The sequence below is a fragment of the Danio aesculapii genome, chromosome 3 (genome assembly GCF_903798145.1).
Source record: "Danio aesculapii chromosome 3, fDanAes4.1, whole genome shotgun sequence".
NCBI lineage: Eukaryota > Metazoa > Chordata > Actinopteri > Cypriniformes > Danionidae > Danio > Danio aesculapii.
In genome coordinates this window covers 43,312,110-43,324,236 of record NC_079437.1, presented here as the reverse complement: position 1 = coordinate 43,324,236, position 12,127 = coordinate 43,312,110, and the positions used below count along the sequence as shown (strand labels likewise).

General features: G+C 33.8%; 1 protein-coding gene across 1 annotated transcript in view; it reads right to left on the bottom strand.

Moving 5' to 3' along the window:
• Positions 1-892: 892 nt before the first annotated feature.
• Positions 893-12,127, bottom strand: part of LOC130221516 (KN motif and ankyrin repeat domain-containing protein 2-like) — a 58,291-nt gene continuing 47,056 nt past the window's right edge. Inside the window, exons 10-13 of the mRNA XM_056454046.1 lie at positions 9,921-10,063; positions 7,024-7,224; positions 3,338-3,436; positions 893-3,245 (exon numbers count right to left, since the gene is read on the bottom strand). Coding sequence (XP_056310021.1) covers positions 3,189-3,245; positions 3,338-3,436; positions 7,024-7,224; positions 9,921-10,063 — 500 coding nt within the window. The 3' untranslated portion in view covers positions 893-3,188. The remainder of the gene's footprint in view (positions 3,246-3,337; positions 3,437-7,023; positions 7,225-9,920; positions 10,064-12,127) is intronic.

The window sequence follows — 12,127 nt, the reverse complement described above, 5'->3', positions numbered from 1 at the left end:
TATCTCAATACACTCATCATTGCAAGATGTAAATGCAATGTTCTGTGGAAAAAGTTGGAATTGTGAGATATAAACTAAGAATTCTATCATTTTTTGTATCTCACAAGATTTTATTTGTTTTTTATCTCAAAGATTAAATCTTGTAGCCGATTCTAACTTGAAATTGTGAGATAAAAGCATTAATTTAATTAATTAATTGAATTTCTAATTATTAATAAACATCTCACAATCCTTAGTGAACTGTAAAAAATTGCCTTAAAAGTGGCAAGATGATTTTACTTACAAAATTTAAAATATTTCTGTTGCAACTTAGAACTAACTTGACTTAATTTTTATAATTATGCACACAGTTTGTTTACACTGTAAAAAGTGTTTAGTTACTTAAAGCGAGTAAACCAATTGCCTTAAAAGCAGCAGGTTGACTTTACAAAAATAATGTAAGTAAACCCATTGTAACTTGGAACTGTTAAGCTGACTTAATTTTTATTATTATGCTTATTGTACTCACTTTTTTAAAGTCAACTAATCCTTTTTTTATAGTGTTAGACTATTTTAGCACATCTGTTTTCAAATAATTACTGCAATTATTACAATGTTACATATTTGGTGCTTCATCATGTCTATAATATCTACAATTATAGCCTGTATTGAATTTAGAAGACACGCTGGACTCTGGATTTTCTGCTAGATATGGAAAAGCTGAAAAAAAAATTATAATAAACGTGTACTGGACAAAGTGATTAGCTCTTATTTTTTTAAGAAGTAAATACAATTTGCATAATAATACAAATTAAGTCAGTTTAACAGTTCCAAGTTACAATGGGTTTACTTACATTATTTTTGTAAAGTCAACCTGTTGCTTTTAGGGCACTTTTTATCACTTTTTACACTGCACTTAACCATTTACTTACTCATTTTTTTAAAGTCAAATATCGCTTTTTGCAGTGTGACTTGCACATCTGAAATGAATTATTTGAAACTGAAAGATAGAAACCATTCAAAACTGAGAAAAATATAGAGAAATTGAGAACTGATTTGATATATAAACTAATTTATTAGATATAAACAAAACTCTAAGAGTAAACTCAGAAATGCGAGATATAAATGTAAAATTACAGTAATTTATTAGATGTTTTAAGGAAAGTGGTTGTAAACCAATCCATTATTTGCACAACATCTGTAGTGTTCTGGTCGGCGTTACTGTTTCTTGTCTTGTCTTGTCTTGTCTGTCCTGTCTTATTTGCACAAACTGTTGCACAAACCACACTTTGCACTCTTATTCTTATTTTTATTTTAGTTTGTCTTATTTTATTTCATTCTGTGTTACGTTGTCAAGTTATGTTGTTTGATGTAGCACCTTGGTCCTGAGGAAACACTGTTTCGTTTCACTGTGTACTGCACTGTATATATCGTTGAAATGACAATAAAAGCCAACTTGACTTGACTTGAAATCACTTATATGGGCTGAATTTAAACAAACAAATTCATTCATTCATTTTTCTTCTGCTTGGTCCCTTTATTCATCAGGGGTTCACCACAGTGGAATGAACCTTAAATTTATCCAGCATATGCTTTACACGGCAGTTGCCATTCCACCTGCAACTCAGTACTGGGAAACACCCATACACTCTCACATTCCCCCCTATAGCGCATGTCTTTGGACTAAGGGAAACCGGAGCACACGGAGGAAACTCACGCCAACATGGGGAGAACATGCAAACTCCCACAGAAATGCTAACTGACCCAGCCGAGACTCGAATCAGTGACCTTCTTGCTGAGGTGACAATGCTAACCACTGAGCCACTGCGTCGCCTATTAAACAAACAAATTAAATTTAGTAATGTGAATTTTGTAATTTTGCTTGTTTAAATTAAGCCCATATAAAATGTTTGCAACCACTTACCTTAAAAAAATCTAGTAAATTCAATGAATCATTTTGTTTAGTGTAGGACTTTATCATAATTCGATTTTTAAATCATAATTCTAAGTTTACATCCCATAATTATTACTTTTTTCAGGGATGTACGTTTACATATAAATGTTTAGAGGTTTATAACTCAAAATAGGTTCATAGTAATATGAATTTCAGAGAAATAAAGGAAGAATTGTGAGATGTGGGCTTAAACATGTGGACAATTCCTGTTTCTGTTTTCATTCTTTGCTGAAAACAGGCTTCCTTAGTATATTAGATAACACTCATGTCAGCAAGTAGAGCACTAGATGAATTATATTGCTGTTACACGCTCATTGTTATTTATAATCAAATCTCAAACCTGTGTTTGGTGCTATAATGGAAAAAAGCTACAAAAGGAACAGAAAAACCAACCCAGACTCATTCTGAAAGCGTACCCCTATATACATTTCTGGAGAGAGCACCAAATGTGTTCCAGGAGCTACGTTTTTTTTGCAGTCTTTGTTTTCGCCTGATTTTTACCATGTTTTCAGATTTTACCACCTTCTCTTTCTGTTATTTATTTGTTTATTTTATTTTTTGGCTTCTGTTTTATTCTTACCCGCTTTCTAGAACCGTTATTCGTCAGACTCAAATCTCGTCGCCGCGGTCAGCTTTGCTCTGCGTCTTAAATCATGCGATGTACATGTGGAGCTACTGGACAAACTGGTAACAGCGGGAAAGCCATCCACATAAAAGAACGCGGTTAGCTGGTAAGCGCGAAAAGGAACAGCATCATACTGCCCCGTAGTGTTTGTTTTAAAGACAAAATGCAGCCATACGTACCTCTGGCTACATAATTCGCGATCTCCAGAAATGTATATACGGCTACGTTTTCAGAATGAGCCTATGTTGAGAAAATGTTGTCCAATGGTGTCAAGTGCTAAAGACTTTTAAAAGAGTGCACAATTTTTATACCTCTAAAAGTAAACTGTGTATACACACACACACACAAACACACACACACACTCTCTCTCTCTCACTTGTTCTTATATCGCGATGGGTACTATCAATGGGGACTAAAACAATCTGCTTTTTTTTTACATTTTCAAAATACTTCATTCTGTATGATTTATAAGCACGTTTACCAGTAAGGACTTTGATTTAGTCAACACAAGTGCCCAACATGTTATAAAAACAAGTGCGCACACACACATGTACACACACACACATAGACAGTGGAATGGACAAGGAAGGTTTGCTGGAAGAAAAGACAGCTCAGATTTATGACATCTGTTTACTTCAGTTCAGAGGACGGAGGAGAAGAGCCCAGAATTGGAGACTTTGGTGACACCTGTTGAGTAAGAAAACAATTGGGGCAGATCATGTTATTTTGTCATTTGTAACTTTAGATATTGGGTGAAAATATCAGGCGAAAACACTTACAGGAGAAGGCGGCTTGGCGAAATTGAGGTGTGCATACAGAAGCACAGCAATGTCATTCTGACTGGCCTCCAGCGCGATAGAGAGAGCAGTGCTGCCATCCTGCAACACAAAAACACACACACGGTCACATACTTAAACATACCGCCAAGTATAAACAAAGGAGTATAAACATCAGTATGTGTCCATGGACGATAATATTTTAATATTAACATGATTAAGATAGGGCGCAGTGGGTATCACTGTCGCCTCATAGCAGAAAGGTCTCTGGTTCAAGTCTTGGCTTGGTCAGTATGCATTTCTGTGCGAAGTTTGCATGTTCTGCCCGTATTCGCGTAGTTTTCCTCCAGGTGCTTTGGTTTCCCCAACAAGTCCAAAGACATGCGCTATCGGTGAATTGGGTAGGCTAAATTGTCCACAGTGTATGCATGTGTGTGAATGTGAAGGGACTAAGCCGAAAAGAAAATGAATGAATGAATGAATGAATGAATGAATGATTAAGATAATACTATGATTAAGAATCTGCCATGTAAACATAGATTTTTTTGATCACTTCAATATAGATAAAGACATACCTAAAGTAAACACAATTTGATTTAAGATGTGGAGTTTTCCTATTTATGACCCTGGACCACAAACTAGTCAGTAACACTTTAGTTTAGGTCACAATTCACGGTATTAACAAACCATTAACTTACTCTACATGCTTAATAAACCACTAATTTGCTGTTTATTAATTGTTAATAAGGTAGAAGTTCACTGAAAACAATTGATTTAAAGATGATTCCTTGGATTTACAAGTTTTTTTTATAAAGTTAAGTGGTTGTAAACAAATTATTTGGGCTGAATTGTCATGATTACCATCGATCCAGTTCTGGCAGATCACTGGTAAACTACATTTGTTACCTTAATGAACTACAAATCCCATCATGTCGTTTCACACACCAGTCTGTGATCACCACTGAAGACACACACATCTGAAAATTGTGTTCGCTGATCATTTGGACTATTTATACACACTAGGTCGTTGCTGAGTCTTTGTTTGTTGTAGCTTCTTCTAGCGCTTTGTTTTGACCTTAGCCTTGTTTATCGTTACATGCTGTATTGCCAGCTATTTTGACCTCATGCCTGTTGAATGACTACGATTTGTATTGTCCATATGTACCAGCAACTCCTTTATTGACCATTGCCTGCTTGAACGACTATTCTTATTAAACCTACACTTGGGTCCTACATTGGTTGTCCCTCGACACGCTCACACACGTGACATGAATTTAAACAAACAAACTAAGTTGAACATTACTAAATTTATTCTGTTTGTTTAAATTCAACACATATAAATTGTTTGCAACAATTTTACAGATATAATTTTTTTCAGTGTTGGGTTTAGGTTTTGGGTAGGATTAGGGATGCAGAATAAGATCATACTTTATATTAAGATTATATTTATGTCACAATCACCAGCAATCTAATCTTTCTAGATCGCTGGTAAACATGCAGATCGCCATAGAAATACAAATCCGCCATTACATGGACTATAGATCCAGTCATGCATTGCTCCTTTACACCCCTTCCAGTTTTCCTGTTGATTGATAACACACACGGTTGAAGCTGATCTGAACTGATTACATGGACTTTAAAAGCAACACAGACACACACACACTAGTTGCTGAGTCTTGTAGTACAGTTTGGGAACATCTAGACGCGTTTGCCTTGCCGTGTTAGATTCCTGCTTTGGTGTATTGTTTATTCCTGGCTGCTGCCTGCCTTTTGACCATCCTCCTGTTTATGACCATGACTCTGGATTTGCCTGCATGTATCTGTTTGACGCTGTTGGCCATCGCTTGCCTGACCATTCTCATAATAAATCCTGCATTTGGGTCCGCACCTCTGTTGTCAGCATCCCATCACATTACAATTTATTAGATCATACTTTTTTTAATAACTACTAACAAATATTTAATATCTTAATAACAGGCAGGTAATAAGCCAGTACGCTGTAAAAAATAATATGATCAATTAGTCCTAACATATGTTTTAGTTCACTGTAACTTAACTTAAACTAAGTTCATCATGTTCTAACTTCATTTTATAAGTAGCTGTTTTAAATCAGTTTAACATTATATAAGTTCAATGAACTCATAAGGTTAATTTGATTTAGCTCTAAAATTTAAGGCAACCAGGATTTCTTTACAGTGTGGTTAATAGCATGAATTTTGATCTAAAATAGAGTGTTGCCAACTAAAGTGTTACCAACCAGTCTTGGGTATACCTTTAAATTCTTGCCAATATAATATAATAGCCAAATAGTCAAAAATATATTGTATTGGTCAATGTGACACAATTTTTCATTTATGCCAAAAATCATCAAGCAGAGATCCTATTTCATGAAGACATTTTGTAAATTTCCCTCAGCAGATTTATAAAAACTCAATTTTTTATAAGTAATATGCATTGCTAAGACTTAATTTAGACAACTTTAAAGGTTTGCACACAAAATTTTCGTATGTGTTTTTTCGTATTCATATACAAACATATGAACAAACCTTGCACACTGAATCCAATGCGTATTAATTAATACAAAAAAACACAAAACATTTTGGAGTCAATTTAAGCAGTGATACTTTCTGGGAATAAGAGGGAATAAACTGAATATTGAGTTCATTTAATACTAGCCTACGTAGAGAGGAAGGAGAGTTCAGCTCATTATTAAAGAGCTGCGCTGGATTATCCCCAAATACAAAGTTTATTTCAGGAAAAAAGTGGAATTTTGATAGATTGCTTGTGATCCTTCACACATTTACGTACGTAAACAAAGCCTGAATAGAGACTGGCAGTACCTATAGACATTGTAATAGATGGTGGCCACTTTGATGTGTCAAAGCAATAAGCCGAAAGCAGACCAAGGTTTCTATTATAATGTCTGGGCAGTATGTTAAATGTATGGAAACACACGCACACGCACACCCGCACACACACAAAGTTATCTGTAGCTCAAATTGTATCTGTAGCTCATTTATACTGGCAAAAATACAGTGCTCAGCACAAATGCGTTTAATTCATATTTTTAATAGGAAGCTATACAATATTATATTTGTGCATATACATTAAATAAGTCAGTACTGAAGCCAAATCTGGAGCTTATCTAACAAAATAACTTACAATAATGGTCCAAAAACTAGTACACCCAAATGTATGTATTATAGAAAAATATTAAATACAAATTTAAAAAAGGGGAAAATCAAGAGAAGCAAAAAAAAAAAAAAAATTTTGTAAGTTGTAATTTTTTTTTTCAATATTTTGGCTGAATTTAATCATATTATCTTTAAATTTCTAAATATGTTTGGTGACTAAAATATAATTTTATTAAATACATCTGTTTGATAAATCTGTTTTGTTTAAACGCACCAAAATACATGGCCTATATTCACTGAGAAATGGATACAAATATTCATTTTCAAAATGGGGTGTACTCAATTATGCTGATGCAATTATGTATATGTTTCTGAATGTTGTTGATTTGGCAGACAAAATCTTTCAAATGTTGTTGATAGTTTACCAAAACTGCTTTATTGTTTGCTTTATTGTAATCATCAATTGTATACCACACTGAAGATGCAAAGATAACAAAAAAAAGTGTAGCCAATATAAGAGTGAAAGGTAAATAATAAAACTGTGTTGATACTGACGTTATCAGTGAGCGTGGCGTCGCAGCCGGGCACAGACAGCAGCTGGCGCACAATGTCCACATGTCCATGTTCACAGGCACACATAAGCGCCGTGGAGCCGTCATCGTCCCGCAGATTCACCTGAGCTCCACACGCCAGCAGAGCCTTCACCATGTCCCCTCGGCCATGACTGACCGCTAGCATCAGTGCCGTCTGCCCTGCCTGAACAAACACACACATTGAGTTCCATGTTTTCATTGATGGGGCATAATGATTTTTATACTGTAAAGACAGTACATTTTGTCCTCTTACTCCAACCATACCAACCATCACAGAAAACATTCTGTCATTTATTTTTTTAAATATTTAATTCTGATGAGGAGTTATGAGCTGTTGTTCTTTCAAGGTCAATAATTAGGTCTTTCTGCATTTAATAAATTTCCAAACGACTTTGCTTTCTTTCTATTGATATCAGATTTTAAAATGAGGATGTCACCAAAGGTAGGCTTTTAGAGATTTTGTCAAATTGTGCTTACATTTGGGTACAAATTTGTCACCAAAATATATATACAGTTGAAGTCAGAATTATTAGCCCCTTCTCCCCCTATGTTTAACAGAGAAAAAAAAAAATTCACAGCATGTCTGATAATATTTTTTCTTCTAGTGAAAGTCTTATTTTTTTATTTTGGCTAGAATAGTTTTTACAATTTTTTAAAAGCCATTTTAAGGTCAAAATTATTAGCCCCTTAAAGCTATTTTTTTTTTCGATAGTCTCCAGAACAAACCATCATTATACAATAACTTGCCTAATTACCCTAACCTGCCTAGTTAACCTAATTAACTTAGTTAAGACTTTAAATGTCACTTTAAGGTGTAAAGAAGAAAAGAAATCTTCTCTCCATTAAACAGAAATTGGGGAAAAAATAAACAGGGGGGCTAATGATTAAGGGGGGCTAATAATTCTGACTTAAATTGCTTATATAATTTAATGGTTATGCATGAACACACAAACGCAAGCAGACTCATACTGCATCCCAATTCACATACTTATACTGTGCCCTATGCTGTCAAACTTAAGTATGAAGTCTTTTTTATTTGTGTGTAATAGATTAAAAGACAATAGTCTGAGGATAAAGAGAAGACTCTTACTTGATTACTTTTTTTTTTTTTACATCTAATTAAATGATGCTATTGAATATTATATGTTATATAATGTGTAGTATTTTACATTTACCTGAGAAATTATAAAGTCATTAATGTGTTAAATATGATAATCAAGTAAACATTTACAAAAAAGTAGCTTTAGAATATTTTTTCATGGACCTTTAGGTTACAATATAATTTTCTCACTCAGAACTTACATCTGACTGATATTTTGATATATTTTCAGAGCATTTACTGGAGTTCTAAAACATTTTTTATGTTCTGCAAAACAAACCTTTGAAATCGCACGAAAGTTAGTAAATGAGGACAAAATTAAATTTTTTCAGGCAGAAAATGACATTTGCTTGTTTGTTCAAGCTACTTATTTAAATTGAGCTGAAACAACACGATTCTTAAGTGTTTTTGTGAGGACAACATCATTATTTTATGCTCAATCCACTTAAATTGTAAAAAAACGAATAAGTTAACTTAATTCCTTCATGTTGTCCCAACACAAATCAATAGTGTGGAACCCAACATTTTTTAGAGTGCAGGCTGAATTATCTTCTTGTTCCCCTTTATTTTATCCACTTATTTGATTAATATGAAAATATAAAGTAGTTTTAATGAAACAATCCTCTTTATAATAAGCTAAAACTGCATCTACAGTGCTCAGCATAACTGAGTTCACCCCATTTTGAAAATGAATCTTTGAATCCATTTCTTAGAGAATATTAACAATGTATTTTGGTGCAGATTTATTAAACAGATATATTTATTAAAATATTTTACTCACCAAACATATTTAGAAATTGAAAGATAATACAAAAATTCAAGCAAAATATTGCAAAAAGAAATTACAGCGTACAAAATTTCAACTAAATTTCTCAATTTTTTTGCTTCTCTTGATTTTTCCTCTTTTTTACATTTGTATTTAATATTTTTTTATAACATAAATTTGGGTGTACTAGTTTTTGGACCGTTATCAGAAGTTATTTTGTTAGATAAGCTCCAGATTTGGCTTCAGTACTAATCTAATGTATATGCACAAATATAATATAGTAGAGCTTCCTATTAAAATATGAATTTAAAAGATAGATTTGTGAGGGGTGTACACATATATGCTGAGCACTGTAGGTAGCGATAAATGTCTAAAGAGTCCGGCGTTTATTCAGAAGGGAGTCATGCTGTATTTATGTTTATCAGATATTAATAATAAATTCTGTTGAGGCTTAAATTAAATGTGTTCTTTAATAAATCTATGCAAAAATATGAAATTATGAAATATAAAATCTACAAAAATATTTATTATTGTGTCTAAAATGCCCAAGGAATCAGGATATCAGTTTATTGTTTAACCGGAAATAGTTGAAGATACTGGTAACTTCAGGTTATAACTTCAGCAGGTTTCACCAAACTAAATTTAAGACTTTTTCAGACCAAGTTGGAAAAGATTTTCACTTGTCCTATGATGAAAATTGAATACATTTAATAATACAATAATAATTTAATAATATTAAATATAGGTCAGGTCGGTATCCTCAACAGTAAATAAATGGAGAACTTCTAAACAATTGTTACTGTAAGGAAAGTAATTAAAACATAAACAGAGTTAAAATGCTAATTTTAAATAAAATGTTTATTGAGATTGGGATTGTTGGTGAATGTTTGGGCAAACATTGTTGTATGATTGTATGTTAATGGCCAGATTGGGTAGCTATACTAATACAGTATGTGGATTGACATTCTTTGTGTAGGGCCAGAAGGGGACGCACCTGGCTGGCTTTGGCATTGACGTCGCCGGTGCGGAGCAGCTGTAGGACGGTCTGAAGGTCACTGTCCGAGCTGAAGGCAGCCAGAGCTGTCAACATGATGGCTGTGTAACCAGCCTTGTTCTGCTTGTCAGCATTACAGAGACCTGCAAAACAAGGACAGCTGATAAATGCGAGCTGCAGAAAGAGGTCTGTCACAGGCTAAAAATACAGCTGGCCACAAGTACAGTACAGTACAGTTCAAAAACAGAGGGTCAGTTTTCTGTCTGACTTTTCTTCAGAAAGTATGCATTAAAGTGACCAAAAATTACATAGATATAAAATGTATTTTAAAAATATATTTGAGAACTCGTGTTTCATATTTCCCTTTTCCATTTGTTATTCCATTCATTCATTTTCTTTTTGGCTTAGCCCTTTATTAATCTAGGGTCACCATATATATATGTGTGTGTGTGTGTGTGTGTGTGTGTGTGTGTGTGTGTGTGTGTGTGTGTGTGTGTGTGTGTGTGTGTGTATATACAGCCGAAGTCAGAATTATTAGTCCCCCTTTTATATATATATATTGATACGTATATATCACTGTTTAATATACATTTCTGTGTGTTAAAGTATGAAAAAAGTTTGCTTATTTATTTTAATTTTTTTTTCTGATCCTTTTGTGCACTTGTGACATTTGATATTAATCTTTAGTTAATAAATTCTATGTCAACAGATGTTTCGAACTTCACAGGTACACACGGGTCCATCAATAGCATAAATAATTCAGTAAAATTTTTTTTAAGTATGAATTATTCCCTTCACAAGTGAAGAAAAATGTAAAACAAATATGGTAACTTCTAAATAAATAAGCTTTAAACAAATAACAGACTACATATAATTTATTCTTATTTCTTATTTACATTTTATTCAGCATAGATGCATTAAATTTACAGTAATTGTGGTTAAAGTAGTGGTAAAAAAATGTTACAAATAAATAAACTTTGAACATTAAACATTCTTTTAAAAAACACATTGTGGTTTCAGAAATAGCTTTTAATACTGAAACAAATTATGAAGTACTAATTAATAAAAAAAATATTATTAAATATAGCTGCAAGCAGCCATTAAGGGGCCAAGCAGTGCTGATCCAGAATGAGCAAAGCAGTCCAGAAGCCAAAAGCAACAAGGTTAATAAGGAGCATCAGACCAAATGAAACAAAGAGATGTTCAATTCATTTGAAGTATCACTTAAATTATCAGAAAATCATTAAAACAATTAATGTATAAATGATTTATTGGGGTGTCACGGTGGTGCAGTGGATAGCATGAACGCTGCACAGCAAGAAGGTCACTGGTTCGAACCCTGGCTGGGTCAGTTGGCATTTCTGTTTGGAGTTTGCATGTTCTCCCCGTGTTGGCGTGGGTTTCCCCCACAGTCCAAAGACATGAGTTATAGGTGAATTGGGTAAGCTAAATTGGCTGTAATATATGAGTGTGTGTGTGTGTGTAAATATGAGAGTGTGTGGCTGTTTCCCAGTACTGGGTTGCGGCTGGAAGGGCATCGGCTGTGTAAAACATATGCTAGATAAGTTGGTGGTTCATTCGGCTGTGGCGACCCCTGATTAATAAAGGGACTAAGCCAAAAAGAAAATGAATGAATGAATGATTTATTGGTTTATAACTTTTGACCAATAGGTGGCAGAGTTACAAATTTGATGTATTGTGGTCAGTGTTGGGTGACAATGAAGAACCTAATGATTGGTGTCAGTAAATAAGCTTTGCGAAGAGACAGCCTCAGATGCAGTTTGACTTTACACCAGCACATCTGTCGGTGCCGTAAACAAAAACCATTTTGCCTATTGACACGAATTTAAACACTTGGTCATCATAGTCTGACGATGATCTGAGTAAAATTTGGTGATATTTTGACAAATGGTCTAGGAGTTTGCAAAAGAAGCAATTTTTTTAATATTTCAGATTTTAATCTCAATTTTTTTTGGTCTGTCTAATCAAAAAATGCAGTCTTAGTGAGCATAAGACACTTTAAATTAAAATAACTATTACAAAAATCTTACAAACCCTAAACTTTTGGCCAACAATATTGTAGCAAAGTTCGATATTGGGGGAAGAAGAAGACAGGGTCGGCGATTCAGGTAAACAGTATACTTTTATTTTTAAATGAGTGCACAACACCCGTAGTGTGCGTGTGTGTGTGCTCTCTCCCTCTTCTC